This window comes from Oncorhynchus nerka, linkage group LG20 (genome assembly GCF_034236695.1).
Source record: "Oncorhynchus nerka isolate Pitt River linkage group LG20, Oner_Uvic_2.0, whole genome shotgun sequence".
Taxonomy (NCBI): Eukaryota; Metazoa; Chordata; class Actinopteri; order Salmoniformes; family Salmonidae; genus Oncorhynchus; species Oncorhynchus nerka.
In genome coordinates this window covers 83,596,995-83,613,419 of record NC_088415.1, presented here as the reverse complement: position 1 = coordinate 83,613,419, position 16,425 = coordinate 83,596,995, and the positions used below count along the sequence as shown (strand labels likewise).

Here is a 16,425-nt window from a genome sequence, read left to right as displayed (position 1 = left end):
CTTTTTGTTTCTCTATTTGGTTAGGTCGGGTGTGATTTGGGTGGGCATTCTAGTTTTTCTATTTCTTTGCTGGTCGGGTAAGGTTCCCAATCAGAGGCAGCTGTCTATCGTTGTCTCTGATTGGGGATCATACTTAGGCAGCCTTTTTTCCCCCTTTAGTTGTGGGATCTTGTTCTTGCATAGTTGCTGTCTAGCCCTGCAGAACTTTACGTTCAGTTTTGTATTTTGTTGTTTTGTCGGAGTTCAGTATTAAAAATCATGAACACTTTCCACGCTGCGCTTTGTTCTCATTAATCTAACGACGGACGTAACGTCTAGTCTATTAGCCATTCATCCTCATCTATAACACCAGTCTTCCTGTAGTCTATAACACCAGTCATCCTAATCTATAGTCTATAACCCAGTTTTCCTAATCTATAGTCTATAACCCAGTCATCCTAATCTATAGTCTATAACCCAGTCATCCTAATCTATAGTCTATAACCCAGTCATCTTAATATATAGTCTATAACCCAGTTTTCCTAATCTATAGTCTATAACCCAGTTTTCCTAATCTATAGTCTATAACCCAGTTTTCCTAATCTATAGTCTATAACCCAGTTTTCCTAATCTATAGTCTATAACCCAGTCATCCTAATCTATAGTCTATAACCCAGTTTTCCTACTCTATAGTCTATAACCCAGTTTTCCTAATCTATAGTCTATAACCCAGTCATCCTAATCTATAGTCTATAACACCAGTCATCCTAATCTATAGTCTATAACCCAGTCATCCTAATCTATAGTCTATAACACCAGTCATCCTAATCTATAGTCTATAACATCAGTCATCCTAATTAATAGTCTATTAGCCAGTCATCTTAATATATAGTCTATAACACAGTTTTCCTAATCTATAGTCTATAACCCAGTCATCCTAATCTATAGTCTATAACCCAGTCATCCTAATCTATAGTCTATAACCCAGTCATCTTAATCTATAGTCTATAACCCAGTCATCTTAATATATAGTCTATAACCCAGTTTTCCTAATCTATAGTCTATAACCCAGTTTTCCTAATCTATAGTCTATAACCCAGTTTTCCTAATCTATAGTCTATAACCCAGTCATCCTAATCTATAGTCTATAACCCAGTCATCCTAATCTATAGTCTATAACCCAGTTTTCCTACTCTATAGTCTATAACCCAGTTTTCCTAATCTATAGTTTATAACCCAGTCATCCTAATCTATAGTCTATAACACCAGTCATCCTAATCTATAGTCTATAACATCAGTCATCCTAATTAATAGTCTATTAGCCAGTCATCTTAATATATGGTCTATAACCCAGTCATCCTAATCTATAGTCTATAACACCAGTCATCCTAATCTATAGTCTATAACCCAGTTTTCCTCATCTATAGTCTATAACCCAGTTGTTTTAATCTATAGTCTATAACCCAGTCATCCTAATCTATAGTCTATAACACCAGTCATCCTAATCTATAGTCTATAACACCAGTCATCCTAATCTATAGTCTATAACCCAGTTTTCCTAATCTATAGTCTATAACACCAGTCATCCTAATCTATAGTCTATAACCCAGTCATCCTAATCTATAGTCTATAACACCAGTCATCCTAATCTATAGTCTATAACCGTCATCCTAATCTATAGTCTATAACCCAGTCATCCTAATCTATAGTCTATAACACCAGTCATCCTAATATATAGTCTATAACATCAGTCATCCTAATTGTCTATTAGCCAGTCATCTTAATATATAGTCTATAACCCAGTCATCCTAATCTATAGTCTATAACACAGTTTTCCTAATCTATAGTCTATAGCCCAGTCATTTTACTCTATAGTCTATAACACCAGTCTCACTAGTCCCAGTCTCTACAGAGTCTCTATAACCTCTGGTGCACTCAGGCATAATCTGCCAGTTATTGCTCCCATAGAAATATAACTAATAGAACTAGCATGGTTCGTCCACAGTTGGTCAATTCAGTCTCACCTTCTCCCCCGGGGCCTGTGGTGCTGCTGAAGGTGCAGTGCTCGTCCTGGATAAAATGGCCGCTGAGCACGATGTCCTGGCGACTTCTGGCGTCCTCACGACCCACCCTGAGGGAAAGATACAGAGGACATGGAGTCCAGAGTGATTTGCTGTACGCAGATGTATTTCTTGTAAGAAAGCTATTTCAGTCTTCACATTCGGAAGATGATAAAATATCCTCGTCCACTTCACAGGACCACTCATCACCTTTGATATTCCAGGTAGTAAACTTAAACAGCTGACCCCTCTACTCCGAATCCATATATACTGTACTACAGGACTGTTGGCCACCTCAGTCCAAAATAGTTCTCAATGAAAAGTGCACATTTCCTGCAGGTGAAAGAAAGAAGGGGTTCTTACTTGGTGGTCCCATCTTTGATGTAGTAGAGTAAGCACTCAGACATCAGTGGGTCCTCGTTTAGGTTCACCAGGTGAGGGGTCTGGAAGAAAGACATGAACATTAGGACTTGTGTCTAAATGTTGTTGACAGGGGTTGTTGTAGCATGATGGGGGGAAAACATGATTATGTACAGAGCATTATGGGTACTGTAATGGATATCATTACAGTTGTGATAGGGGTGTACTGTATTTTTGAGGTTCTGACCTTCTTGGGGGAGAACACGCCCACGGTGCCTCCATCTTCTCTCATGGCCACACCCATCTCAGCCAGTAGGGCTTCCCTACAGATAACAGAGAGCCATGTTTTTGGGGGATTGGGGTTTGGGTTAGTTATAACGGTTATTTAAGACAGAGGGACTCTAGGTTTCTTCCTAGGTTTTGGCCTTTCTAGGGAGTTTTTCCTAGCCACCGTGCTTCTACACCTGCATTGCTTGCTGTTTGGGGTTTTAGGCTGGGTTTCTGTACAGCACTTTGAGATATCAGCTGATGTACGAAGGGCTATATAAATACATTTGATTTGATCCGTCTAACACACCTCTGCATCCGGATATCTTCAGTACGTCGCAGCTTCTCCTCCCATGTTTCATTGAGCTCTGCAATGATTTTCTCTGTTTCCTAGGGTGGAAAGAATGACAAATGTCTACATTGGTATGGTACACACATGGTATTACTAAGCATTGTGGTTAGCCTCCCTCACCCTTGCCGTCTCTCTCTAATTTTCTTCTTCTCCTCTCTATCTCTATCTCTCCACCGCCTTCCTCTCCTCCTCTCTCTCCCTTTCCCACCCTGTCTCTTTCTCCTTCAATCCCTTTAGCTCACACAGTCACTTACTCACTCCCCCACTACCTCTCATTTCACCCTACCTCCCTCCTACCTACCTTGAGTCTCTCTATGGCCTCCTCGGAGGCGGGGCTGAAGATGCGGTCGTGCAGGTTTGCCATGGAGCCCGCGCGGCTGGACAGAGCAGAGAGTGAGGGGGAGGGGCTCATCCCAGTCATGGCATTGGTCACTGTGGATAGATCACCCATTTGATTGACAGCCTGGCGTTTATTGACAAAGTTGTTGTAATCACACAAGTCTGCCAGAAGAAGAGCGGGAGTGTGTGGGGGAGAGAGGGAGAGAGAGGGAGCAGACAGCAGGAAGGTGAGGAAGAGGAGACATCGGGGTGGAGAGAAAAACAGAGAGATGGACATATGGAGGAAAGGGAAGAGCAACAAAAAGAAGAAGAGAGCTCAAAAGATGGATTGTAGAAGCAGACAGGTGCTTACCAAAGCCACTGCAGAGAGAGCGAGAAAAGAGCAACTTAAACTGACGGAATATGTTAAGCATAAGTTAGAGCCAATGCATTTCTCTGACATTCATATGCAAAATACATTAAATACCAAGCTAAAAACAAGCAATGTTATATGAAGACCAGCCAATATATAGGGCAGCCTAGAATAAATGTCTTTTAGTTCTTACTTGCAGTATAATCTCCAGGCTGAAAGGCTGTGAAAGCATTATTGAATTAAATTCAATGCAATTCCAAAAAACGTTATTCATCCGCAAGGGACAATTATGCCGGGCAAGCTGTGTGAATTAGAAGGCAGCTGAGCTCTAGAGACCCAACCAGAGCCCACATTAAGAACCTGGCATATCAAAGCTCCTCTTCAGAAGCAGAGCATCCAATCAGCTAGCTACACACCCAGAGAACCGGTGTAACCAAGGCTGCATGCATCCCAACAGTCTAAAATGGCTTCCTCCCCTCGTCTCCTCTTCTTGATCTACACTGATCTGAAAGGACTGGACAGGTGGACAAGTCTGTTCCCTAAAAGAAGTCCACCATCTTGCGTTCACCTATCCCATGTTTGCAGATCAGTGCAGATAAACGAGGGAAATTAGAACATGGAAAGTACTATGAGAGCAGTGTCTTGTCTACAGGGTCTGCTGGTCTCATGTAAAACCTTTCTATAGGTTTTAGATGAGTTTTGGTTCGGAGTCCTGTCATAGCTCTGGGGTATAAGGACTTTAGTGTCATAAGAGTTTGAGCTTTATTGTCAAGTTAGCTGCAAAAGCCTGAGGTTGCCAGAATATACACACTTTTCAAACCAGCTATCACAGGACCAGGACATCGATATGCTGAGAGGAGAGGGGAGAGAGAAGAGTGTGTGTGAGACACTCATCCTGTGTGTGTGTGTGTGTGTGTGTGTGTGTGTGTGTGTGTGTGTGTGTGTGTGTGTGTGTGTGTGTGTGTGTGTGTGTGTGTACTCACTGTCTATGATATCTCCCAGACCCTGAGCAAAGAGGAGGTCCTTGAGGCGACACACCTCCTCCTTCAACTCACGCACCAGACGGTTGTTGGGGTCCTCGTTGATAACAGCGTTACAGCGGATCTGCTTAGCGCGGTCTGCATACCTGAGAGAATGAAAACCATTAAAGGGGACATTCACCCCAAAATCTCAATTCTACTTTGTTCATAATTACATTGACAGTGAAAACATGGGAGCCTTCAAGGCATCATTACTTGAAGCTCCTAGTTTACTTTCTGGTTTAGTCTCATAATGCATTGTCATTACACTTCACAAATGATGACAGTGAAGTACTATAGGGTCATCCAATGACTACTATGTTTTTAACAGGAGAATGTTACCTCAGAGCTGGGTTCTTACCTGAGGGTGCTCAGGGTCTCGTCATAGTTGATATCAGCAGGGCTGAGGGCTGCCACCATGGCGGTGCGAGAGTTACCTCCTAATGGACAGAAAGAAAGGGGAAAACAGATGAATTGTGGATGAGGACGAGAGGAGGAAGGATTATTTAAAGGGTATCTGCAGAGGATTTAAACAAAAGAGTAAACAGTGATGAGGACGCTACAATTATCGTAGTCGGCAGGACCTGGGCTACTAGGTGGAAAGCACGTACCCAGGTTCTCTCTCAGTAGCCAGGTCAGCACTGAGTCTCTGTATGGGATATGGCTCTCCACCTTCTTCTTCTTCTTGTTCTGTTAACAGATAATCTTCCCAATTAGAATACTGCTTCAATAGAAGTGCATTTATATGTTGACAAATGTAGGAATACATATAAGAAGAAACGTTTGTTAATCATCCATCTCTTAATACCATTTCCCCAAATATTTTCTCATGACAGAAATTGAATAAGTAATTGAAATGGTGTACCTTATTTGGTGCGGAGTCCTAGAAAGATAAGAAGTTGACAGTATTGAATTAATAGACAGTCTTACCAAGTTGCTTAAATGACCATACAGACAACGAGTTGTGTACAGAAGAGTAAGGACTCTAACCACTTCAGCTAAAGCAGAGATGACTTTTCCCAGTGTGGTTAGAGATTTGTTGATATTTGCTCCTTCCTGAAAAGGAACAGATGGGGCGAAGTTAATCAATCGAGAAGCATTGCTTGGGACGCAAAAACTACAATCTCCACAATCTCAAGACACAGAGCCTAGATGCTTTGTAAAATGCATAGACGTGTCAACTAGAAATGTCAACTCAAAACTTTGAGGAATTCATACATCAACATCACTGGGGGATCAAATTCAGCCCATAAAGTAGACCCAAAAAAGACCCTCTCACCTTCAGCCTGGTTCCTTTGGCTCCTGTAGAGTCGGCTCTCTCACTCCCAGCCAGATCCACCAGGCTGATCTTGCTCACCTGCAACAAGAAACCACTCTGGTGTCATCATTTATTTTGGCATGAATCTGCTTCCGTACTCTGTATTGTAAAGGGAAAATGTCCAGATTCCAAATACACAGCGGCAGCCCCAATAAACGCTCTTTGAGGGCTTATCTGTAATGAGCACTGAGTAGTGTTATCATACAATGATAACCCTGTGGATGGCCAGATAACATGGCAATAGATCTCAACTAGAAAAGTGTAAACCATACATATTGGTCAGAGTTATTAACTCTTTGGCCTCAAACCATTGCAGAAGCTTGAACAGGAGGTTGAACCTGGTCATTAAGTTGTTGTAAGCCTGTACCGTACCTTCTCAGACGTGTTCTCTGAATCCATGTCGTGTTTCTTCTGAGTGAAGATGATGTTGAAGACAGCGTGAGAGCGGCTGCTGGTCTCGTTCATGTTGGTGGCTGCCACCGTCCTGAAGGAAGAGAGAATTTAACCTTATGACATCCATCCATCCCTCCCTCTTTCATCCACCATCCACCCTTTCAACCCACCCACCCGCCCACCCATCCATCTATCATCCATCTATCATCCATCCATCCATCCATCCCTCTTTCATCCACCATCCACCCTTCTAACTCATCCATCTATCATCCATCCATCCATCCATCATCCATCCATCCCTCCCTCTTTCATCCACCATCCACCCTTCCAACCCACCCACCTATCCATCCATCCATCCATCCATCATCCATCCATCCCTCCCTCTTTCATCCACCATCCACCCTTCCAACCCACCCATCTATCATCCATCCATCCCTCCCTCTTTCATCCACCATTCCAACCCACCTGTCTATCATCCATCCATCCATCCATCCATCCCTCCCTCTTTCATCCACCATTCCAACCCACCCACCTATCATCCATCCATCCCTCCCTCTTTCATCCACCATCCACCCTTCCAACCCATCCATCTATCATCCATCCATCCATCATCCATCCACTGAAAGTCTCATTTACCTGGCCTTGTTGCCAGACTCCATCAGGTCCTGGATGTCGTTGTAGGAGGTGACGGCTAGTTTCGACAGGTCCTCCACGTAGGGCCCCATCAGGGGGTGCTCTCTCACACGCAGGTTCCCTTTGTTCTTTGGGTTCAGCAGGTCACGCACACGCTCACAGTAGATCTCCATGTAGCTCACCTGTGGAGGTCGTCAATACTCTATAGAAGTGCCAATCAAACCAACTAGGTGCCAATCAAACCAACTAGGTGCCAATCAAACCAACTAGGTGCCAATCAAACCAACTAGGTGCCAATCAAACCAACTAAGTGCCAACCAAACTAACTAAGTGCCAACCAAACTAACTAAGTGCCAATCAAACATCTATTGAGAACTTGGGATACAAAAGACACTCTTATCAGAACTCTTATGTTATGTTTGCATTATGACAATACTGTGTCCTCCCATTGTTTTTACATATCACTTGTCTGATCCCTAATGTGGATTTGCCATTTCATGACTGTCAACCACGTTAGGATACAATTAGTTATGGTGGATTCGATATAGATTTAACAGAGCTATTCATATCCCCCTGGAGTTAAAGTAAAGTTTCCCTCAATTTGAGTGTTATATCGTATTTGTGCATCTCTGAGTGATGTTCTTACAATTCCCAGGGTCATTTCATGTTTTCATGTGTATCTGATTTATTGGTGTTCAAAACAGGCAGAAAGCAGGCCGGTATGATGAAGCACCGTGATAAAGTCACTCTCGCTATTCTGGAAGTTAATAGGAATACGACTTTAAGATGGCGAAAACCTCTATCATACATCAGATTTCAATCCTGGCCGATGTCATAACTCGGGAGGATGGCGTCTCTCGAATGAGCCATTGATCTTATGTTTGCATTTTGTTTTGCATGTTTTGCATCTATCTTATTCCTACCCCGAGACATGGTCAATTTAATGGAGGGTCTAGCACATTTTTCCAATTTGTCTGCCTCTTTAGTCCAGGATGCATTGCATGGTGCCGTTGCTAGATATATTATAGAAAGGAGCAATGCATTGTGGCAATGCATTGTGGATTTTGTAGTCGACTTGAGCTGAAACAGATTTCCACAACGATTTTCCATGTTGCTACCAACCTTATTATAACGCCAAAACGTTAACACTTTAAAATCCCTAACCTACTATGGAGTAGGCATCTCTTGTATTCAAGCTTACTCTAAAAACAGTAGAGGGTCGGGAGCACTCACCTCTACCGAGTAGGACAAGCTGTTGTCGGTATTGCTGTCACTGATCTTGGTGAAGAGGTCCTCACACAGCTAGCAGAGAAGAAAGCATGGAGGGTTATTTGTTGTTATTATTATTGTTGTTGTTTGTATTTATTAAGGATTCCCATTAGCTGCTGCACTCTTCCTGGGGTCCAGGAACATTAAGGCAGTTATAATGTCATGTAATATTTAAAATGGTATATATGTTATAACACTTTCACAACCCATTAAGTGTGTTCCCTCAGGCCACTAATCTATTACATATCTACAAAATTCACGTGTATGTGTAGAGTGAGTCTCTTCTCATGTGTATGTGTGTGTGTCTGTGTGTGTGTCTGTGCGTTTGTGTCTCTTCAAGGTCCCCGCTGTTCCATAAGGTGTATTTTTATCTGTTTTTTTAAATCTGATGTGGAATAGAGTTCCATGTAGCCATGGCTCTATGCAGTACTGTGGAATAGAGTTCCATGTAGCCATGGCTCTATGCAGTACTGTGGAATAGAGTTCCATGTAGCCATGGCTCTATGTAGTACTGTGGAATAGAGTTCCATGTAGCCATGGCTCTATGCAGTACTGTGGAATAGAGTTCCATGTAGCCATGGCTCTATGTAGTACTGTGGAATAGAGTTCCATGTAGCCATGGCTCTATGCAGTACTGTGGAATAGAGTTCCATGTAGCCATGGCTCTATGTAGTACTGTGGAATAGAGTTCCATGTAGCCATGGCTCTATGTAGTACTGTGGAATAGAGTTCCATGTAGCCATGGCTCTATGTAGTACTGTGGAATAGAGTTCCATGTAGCCATGGCTCTATGTAGTACTGTGGAATAGAGTTCCATGTAGCCATGGCTCTATGTAGTACTGTGGAATAGAGTTCCATGTAGCCATGGCTCTATGTAGTACTGTGGAATAGAGTTCCATGTAGCCATGGCTCTATGTAGTACTGTGGAATAGAGTTCCATGTAGCCATGGCTCTATGTAGTACTGTGGAATAGAGTTCCATGTAGCCATGGCTCTATGTAGTACTGTGGAATAGAGTTCCATGTAGCCATGGCTCTATGTAGTACTGTGGAATAGAGTTCCATGTAGCCATGGCTCTATGTAGTACTGTGGAATAGAGTTCCATGTAGCCATGGCTCTATGTAGTACTGTGGAATAGAGTTCCATGTAGCCATGGCTCTATGTAGTACTGTGGAATAGAGTTCCATGTAGCCATGGCTCTATGTAGTACTGTGGAATAGAGTTCCATGTAGCCATGGCTCTATGTAGTACTGTGGAATAGAGTTCCATGTAGCCATGGCTCTATGTAGTACTGTGGAATAGAGTTCCATGTAGCCATGGCTCTATGTAGTACTGTGGAATAGAGTTCCATGTAGCCATGGCTCTATGTAGTACTGTGGAATAGAGTTCCATGTAGCCATGGCTCTATGTAGTACTGTGGAATAGAGTTCCATGTAGCCATGGCTCTATGCAGTACTGTGGAATAGAGTTCCATGTAGCCATGGCTCTATGCAGTACTGTGGAATAGAGTTCCATGTAGCCATGGCTCTATGTAGTACTGTGGAATAGAGTTCCATGTAGCCATGGCTCTATGTAGTACTGTGGAATAGAGTTCCATGTAGCCATGGCTCTATGTAGTACTGTGGAATAGAGTTCCATGTAGCCATGGCTCTATGTAGTACTGTGGAATAGAGTTCCATGTAGCCATGGCTCTATGTAGTACTGTGGAATAGAGTTCCATGTAGCCATGGCTCTATGTAGTACTGTGGAATAGAGTTCCATGTAGCCATGGCTCTATGTAGTACTGTGGAATAGAGTTCCATGTAGCCATGGCTCTATGTAGTACTGTGGAATAGAGTTCCATGTAGCCATGGCTCTATGTAGTACTGTGGAATAGAGTTCCATGTAGCCATGGCTCTATGTAGTACTGTGGAATAGAGTTCCATGTAGCCATGGCTCTATGTAGTACTGTGGAATAGAGTTCCATGTAGCCATGGCTCTATGTAGTACTGTGGAATAGAGTTCCATGTAGCCATGGCTCTATGTAGTACTGTGGAATAGAGTTCCATGTAGCCATGGCTCTATGTAGTACTGTGGAATAGAGTTCCATGTAGCCATGGCTCTATGTAGTACTGTGGAATAGAGTTCCATGTAGCCATGGCTCTATGTAGTACTGTGGAATAGAGTTCCATGTAGCCATGGCTCTATGTAGTACTGTGGAATAGAGTTCCATGTAGTCATGGCTCTATGTAGTACTGTGGAATAGAGTTCCATGTAGCCATGGCTCTATGTAGTACTGTGGAATAGAGTTCCATGTAGCCATGGCTCTATGTAGTACTGTGGAATAGAGTTCCATGTAGCCATGGCTCTATGTAGTACTGTGGAATAGAGTTCCATGTAGCCATGGCTCTATGTAGTACTGTGGAATAGAGTTCCATGTAGCCATGGCTCTATGTAGTACTGTGGAATAGAGTTCCATGTAGCCATGGCTCTATGCAGTACTGTGGAATAGAGTTCCATGTAGTCATGGCTCTATGTAGTACTGTGGAATACAGTTCCATGTAGCCATGGCTCTATGTAGTACTGTGGAATAGAGTTCCATGTAGCCATAACTCTATGTAGTACTGTGGAATAGAGTTCCATGTAGCCATGGCTCTATGTAGTACTGTGGAATAGAGTTCCATGTAGCCATGGCTCTATGCAGTACTGTGGAATAGAGTTCCATGTAGCCATGGCTCTATGCAGTACTGTGGAATAGAGTTACATGTATCCATAGCTCTATGTAGTACTGTGGAATAGAGTTCCATGTAGCCATGGCTCTATGCAGTACTGTGGAATAGAGTTCCATGTAGCCATAGCTCTATGTAGTACTGTGGAATAGAGTTCCATGTAGCCATAGCTCTATGTAGTACTGTGGAATAGAGTTCCATGTAGCCATGGCTCTATGTAGTACTGTGGAATAGAGTTCCATGTAGCCATGGCTCTATGTAGTACTGTGGAATAGAGTTCCATGTAGCCATGGCTCTATGTAGTACTGTGGAATAGAGTTCCATGTAGCCATGGCTCTATGTAGTACTGTGGAATAGAGTTCCATGTAGCCATGGCTCTATGTAGTACTGTGGAATAGAGTTCCATGTAGTCATGGCTCTATGTAGTACTGTGCGCCTCCCATAGTCTGTTCTAGACTTGGGGACTGTGAAGAGACTTCTGTTGGCATGTATTGTGGTGTTTGATCAGGTGTCTGAGCTGTGTGCTAGTAGTTTAAACAGACACCTCGGTGCATTCAGAATGTCAACACAAGTAGTGATGAAGTCAATCTCTCCTCCACTTTGAGCCATGAGAGACTGACATGCAAATGATTAATGTCAGCTCTCCGTGTACATTTAAGGGACAGCCGTGCTGCCCTGTTCTGAGCCAATTGTCATTTTCCAAGGTCCCTCTTTGTGGCACCTGACCACATGATTGAACAGTAGTCAAGGTGTGACAAAACCAGGGCCTGTAGGACCTGCCTTGTTGATAGTGTTGTTAAAAAGGCAGAGCAGCACTTAATTATGGACAGACTTCTCCCCATCTTAGCTACTGTTGTATCAACATGTTTTGACCATGACAGTTTATAATCCAGGGTTACTCCAAGCAGTTTAGTCACCTCAACTTGCTCAAATTGCACATGATTTATTACAAGATTTAGTTGCGGTTTAGACTTTAGTGAATGATTTGTAGGAGCAACCATACGGAACACACTTTCTAGTACAGGGGTGTCAAACTCATTTCGCATCGTGGGCCACATACGGCCTAGGGAGATGTCAAGTGGGCCGGACCATTAAAATTATACCATACTCTGCTACACTGCTCCACGAAATTGAAAATTTATGGAGTTGTATGAACAGTAGAATTCCATCACACAACTTTTGTTTTGAAGCTGCTGACTAACATTAAAGTGCACATTTTTTAAATCACCACAGTAAGGATTCATCTTCACAGAGCTGTATTCTTTCAATGCAAACAGTATCTAAGGCAGCATTTTAAAGGTGTTAGTCTAGTCTGGACTTGTATTTGTTCCTGAAACTTGGCATCTTTTGGCCTGTACAAGTGCATCAACACCAGGTGTCATGTCCTGACTAGCTGTCACTTTCAGAATGTCATTTAAGTGCTTGTTTGTGAGCCTTGAACGCATTTTTGTTTTATTGATATTCATCACTGAGAAAATTTGTTCACAAAGGTAGGTTGTCCCAAACATGCACAAAATTTTAGCAGCCAGGGCTGTTAATTTGGGGTACCCTGGTAGTAGATACTGATAAAATCTGTCCAGACCTACAGAGGCAAATTTGCCCTTCAAATCTGCATCACACTGCAAATCAATTATCTCTAGCTGAATTTCGACCGGCAGATCAGAAGCTTTAACTGTGAAAGGTGAGCGAAAAACTGAAAATTCTGTCTCAAGTTCACCAAATACCTGAAAACGTTTCTCAAACTCCCGCAGTAGTCCTGCAATTTTGTCTTTGTACCGTTTCATGTCCGCATCAGGTCTGGTCACACACACATCTCTCAGACAGGGGAAATGAGCAGGGTTGCCATTTGCCAGTTGCATCTCCCACAAAGTCAGCTTCAACTTAAATGCATGTATGTTGTCAGAAAACTGTGTGACAACTTTTTTGCGGCCTTGCAACATTTTGTTCAGATTGTTCAAGTGTTCAGTAATATCAACCAAGAATGCAAGGTCCCGTAGCCATTCCTGAGATTGTAAATCCAACACCGGTTTTCCTTTTTTCTCCATGAACTGTCCGATTTCCTCTCGTAGATCAAAGAAATGCCTCAGCACAGCGCCTCGGCTTAACCATCTCACTTCAGTGTGGTATGGCAGGCTGTGGGTAATGTTGCTGTCGCTGAGAAGTTTGTCAAACTGACGATGGTTCAGACCTCTGGACCGGATTAAATTTACAGTGCGAACAACCACCTCCATGACGTGGTCCATTTTCAGCGACTTGCAACACAATGCCTCCTGGTGCAAAATACAGTGAAATGTCCAGAAACGATCTCCTCCATTAAGGGCTTGTACTTTGTCTTTGAACTTTGTCGCGACACCTGCTTTCTTTCCGACCATGGATGGCGCGCCGTCTGTAGCCAGGCTGACAGCGCGGGACCAGTCCACTCCAACTCTGTCCAATGCAGCAACGACAGAGCCGAAAATGTCCTCGGCTGTTGTGGTGTCCATCATTGGCACCAACTCAAGAAACTCTTCAGTAACAGTCAATGTCTCATCAACTCCTCGAATAAATATGGCCAGTTGGGCCACGTCTGTGATGTCAGTGCTCTCGTCAATTGCCACGGAAAATGCAATAAATGACTTGACTCTCTGTTTCAATTGACTGTCTAAATCTGCCGATAGTTCCGAAATCCTCTCTGCTATAGTATTCCTCGTCAGGCTAATATTGGCAAAAGCTTGTCGCTTCTCGGGACATACAAGTTCAGCCGCCTTCATCATGCATCTTTAACAAAGTCACCGTCGGAATACGGCTTCGATGCTAATGCTATTTCGCTAGCAATTAGGTAGCTGGCTTTACCGCTGCTTCACTGACTTCTCGGCTCTGGATGAAAGTTGACTGCTGTTTCCTCAGACCCGCCAGCAATTCGTTAATCTTATCTCTTCTCAGTTGTCCTTGCAAGCCGTCATATTTTTCGCTGTGATGAGTCTCGTAGTGGCGTCGAATATTATATTCCTTCAATACCGAAACTTGTTGCAAACACACCAAGCACGAAGGTTTTCCGTGCATCTCTGTAAATAAATAGGACGTGGTCCATTTTTCTTTGAAAATTCTACACTCCTTATCTACTTTTCTCCGTTTGGATAACGACATTTTGGCTAATGAGGGTGTAGCGGAGAGGTAGAGACCAAGGTATTAACAACGTCGTAACAAGCAGCAGATGGCGCATTGATACCGTCTGCTGTTTTCAGTCTGTCTCAGTGATGCGGCTTGTCTTCTACTCTGATGGAAAGAGTGCGCCCCTTAGCGGATAATCCATGAATTGCAGCGAATTAAAAATATTAATTCCATGTCTTTTATGCATTTTTTCCACTTTCAAATTATCCTGCGGGCCTGATCGAACCTCCTTGGGGGCCGGTTCCGGCCCGCGGGCCGTATGTTTGACACCCCTGTTCTAGTAGGCTTAGATTGAAAATATGGCAAATAGGAGTGGCAATATTGTCCACTATTATCCTCAGTAATTTTCCATTAAATCAGACCTCAGTGGCTTGTCATTGTTGATAGACAACAATATATTTTTTAATGGGTGCATGCTTATTAGTAACTGGAATAAGCAATTTCATAAATGTGTCAAGTGCAGCGTATGGTTGCTCCTCATTGCACACCACAGACCAACAAATGTTCTTTAAATCAACAACATAGGAATCAATACCACCCTTATTGTATGACCTCTTATACACTATGTTAGGGCCAGCCTTTGGAACTTTGGTTTTCCTTGATATGGTTACTAAAAAACAAATTGTATTTGTCACGAGCTCCGTATACAACAGGTGTAGACCTTACAGTGAAATGCTTACTTACAAGCCCTTAACCAACAATGCAGATCAAGAAATTGTAACGGCTTTCCTCCTCTTCGTCTGAGGAGGAGTAGGAGAGATCGGACCAATGCGCAGCGTGGTACGTGTTCATTATGTTTATTTGCCTGAACACCAAAATACAAAATAACGAAGTGAAGAAACAAAAACCGAAACAAACGTGTGGAACAAACACTGACACAGAAAATAATCACCGACAACTCAAAGGTGAAACCAGGCTACCTAAGTATGGTTCTCAATCAGGAACAACCAGGCTACCTAAGTATGGTTCTCAATCAGGGACAACCAGGCTACCTAAGTATGGTTCTCAATCAGGGACAACCAGGCTACCTAAGTATGGTTCTCAATCAGGGACAACCAGGCTACCTAAGTATGGTTCTCAATCAGGGACAACCAGGCTACCTAAATATGATTCTCAATCAGGGACAACCAGGCTACCTAAGTATGGTTCTCAATCAGGGACAACCAGGCTACCTAAGTATGGTTCTCAATCAGGGACAACCAGGCTACCTAAGTATGGTTCTCAATCAGGGACAACCAGGCTACCTAAGTATGGTTCTCAATCAGGGACAACCAGGCTACCTAAGTATGGTTCTCAATCAGGGACAACCAGGCTACCTAAATATGATTCTCAATCAGGGACAACCAGGCTACCTAAGTATGGTTCTCAATCAGGGACAACCAGGCTACCTAAATATGATTCTCAATCAGGGACAACGATTGACAGCTGCCTCTGATTGAGAACCATACCAGGCCAAACACAGAAATCCCAAATCATAGAAAAAGGAACATAGACAACCCACCCAACTCACGCCCTGACCATACTAATCAAAGACATAACAAAAGAACTAAGGTCAGAACGTGACAGAAATATAGTTAAGAAAATATTTAGTAAATAAACTAAAGTAACAAATAAAAAGTAACACAATTAAATTACATAACAATAACGAGGCTATATACAGGGGGTACCGGTACCGAGTCAATGTGCGGGGGTACAGGTTAGTCGAGGTAGTTTGGGGTAAAGTGTAGGTTGGGGTAAAGTGACTATGCATAGATAATAAACACTGAGTAGCAGCAGGAAGCTTGGTCCCAGTGATGTATTGGGTCGTACGCACTTCCCTCTGTAGCGCCTTACGGTCAGATGCCGAGCAGCTGCCATACCAGGCGGTAATGCAACCGGTAAGGATGCTCTCGATGGTGCAGCAATATAACATTTTGAGGATCTGAGGACCTATGCCAAATCTTTTCAGTCTCCTGAGGGGGAAAGGGTGTTGTCGTGCCCTCTTCACAACTGTCTTGGTGTGTTTGGACCATGATAGTTTGTCGGTGATGTGGACACCAAATAATGTGAAACTCTCGACACGCTCCACTACAGCCCTGTCGATGTTAATGGGGGCCTGTTCGGCTCTCCTTTTCCTGTAGTCCACGATCATCTCCTTTGTCTTGCTCACATTGAGGGAGAGGTTGTCCTGGAAACACACTGCCAGGTCTCTGACCTCCTCCCTATAGGCTGTCTCATCGTTGTTGGT

General features: G+C 43.2%; 1 protein-coding gene across 10 annotated transcripts in view; it reads right to left on the bottom strand.

Annotated features, from left to right (window-relative positions):
* Positions 1 to 16,425, bottom strand: part of LOC115103296 (kinesin-like protein KIF1A) — a 62,402-nt gene that overhangs the window by 31,086 nt on the left and 14,891 nt on the right. For all 10 annotated transcript variants that reach the window (XM_065005897.1, XM_065005904.1, XM_065005903.1 and 7 more), the window contains exons 5-18: positions 8,306 to 8,374; positions 7,076 to 7,254; positions 6,419 to 6,530; positions 6,008 to 6,085; positions 5,719 to 5,784; positions 5,594 to 5,611; positions 5,340 to 5,418; positions 5,090 to 5,168; positions 4,693 to 4,835; positions 3,320 to 3,450; positions 2,977 to 3,056; positions 2,647 to 2,722; positions 2,403 to 2,482; positions 2,004 to 2,110 (exon numbers count right to left, since the gene is read on the bottom strand). In XM_065005897.1, the coding sequence (XP_064861969.1) occupies positions 2,004 to 2,110; positions 2,403 to 2,482; positions 2,647 to 2,722; positions 2,977 to 3,056; positions 3,320 to 3,450; positions 4,693 to 4,835; positions 5,090 to 5,168; positions 5,340 to 5,418; positions 5,594 to 5,611; positions 5,719 to 5,784; positions 6,008 to 6,085; positions 6,419 to 6,530; positions 7,076 to 7,254; positions 8,306 to 8,374 (1,297 nt within the window). The remainder of the gene's footprint in view (positions 1 to 2,003; positions 2,111 to 2,402; positions 2,483 to 2,646; positions 2,723 to 2,976; positions 3,057 to 3,319; positions 3,451 to 4,692; positions 4,836 to 5,089; positions 5,169 to 5,339; positions 5,419 to 5,593; positions 5,612 to 5,718; positions 5,785 to 6,007; positions 6,086 to 6,418; positions 6,531 to 7,075; positions 7,255 to 8,305; positions 8,375 to 16,425) is intronic.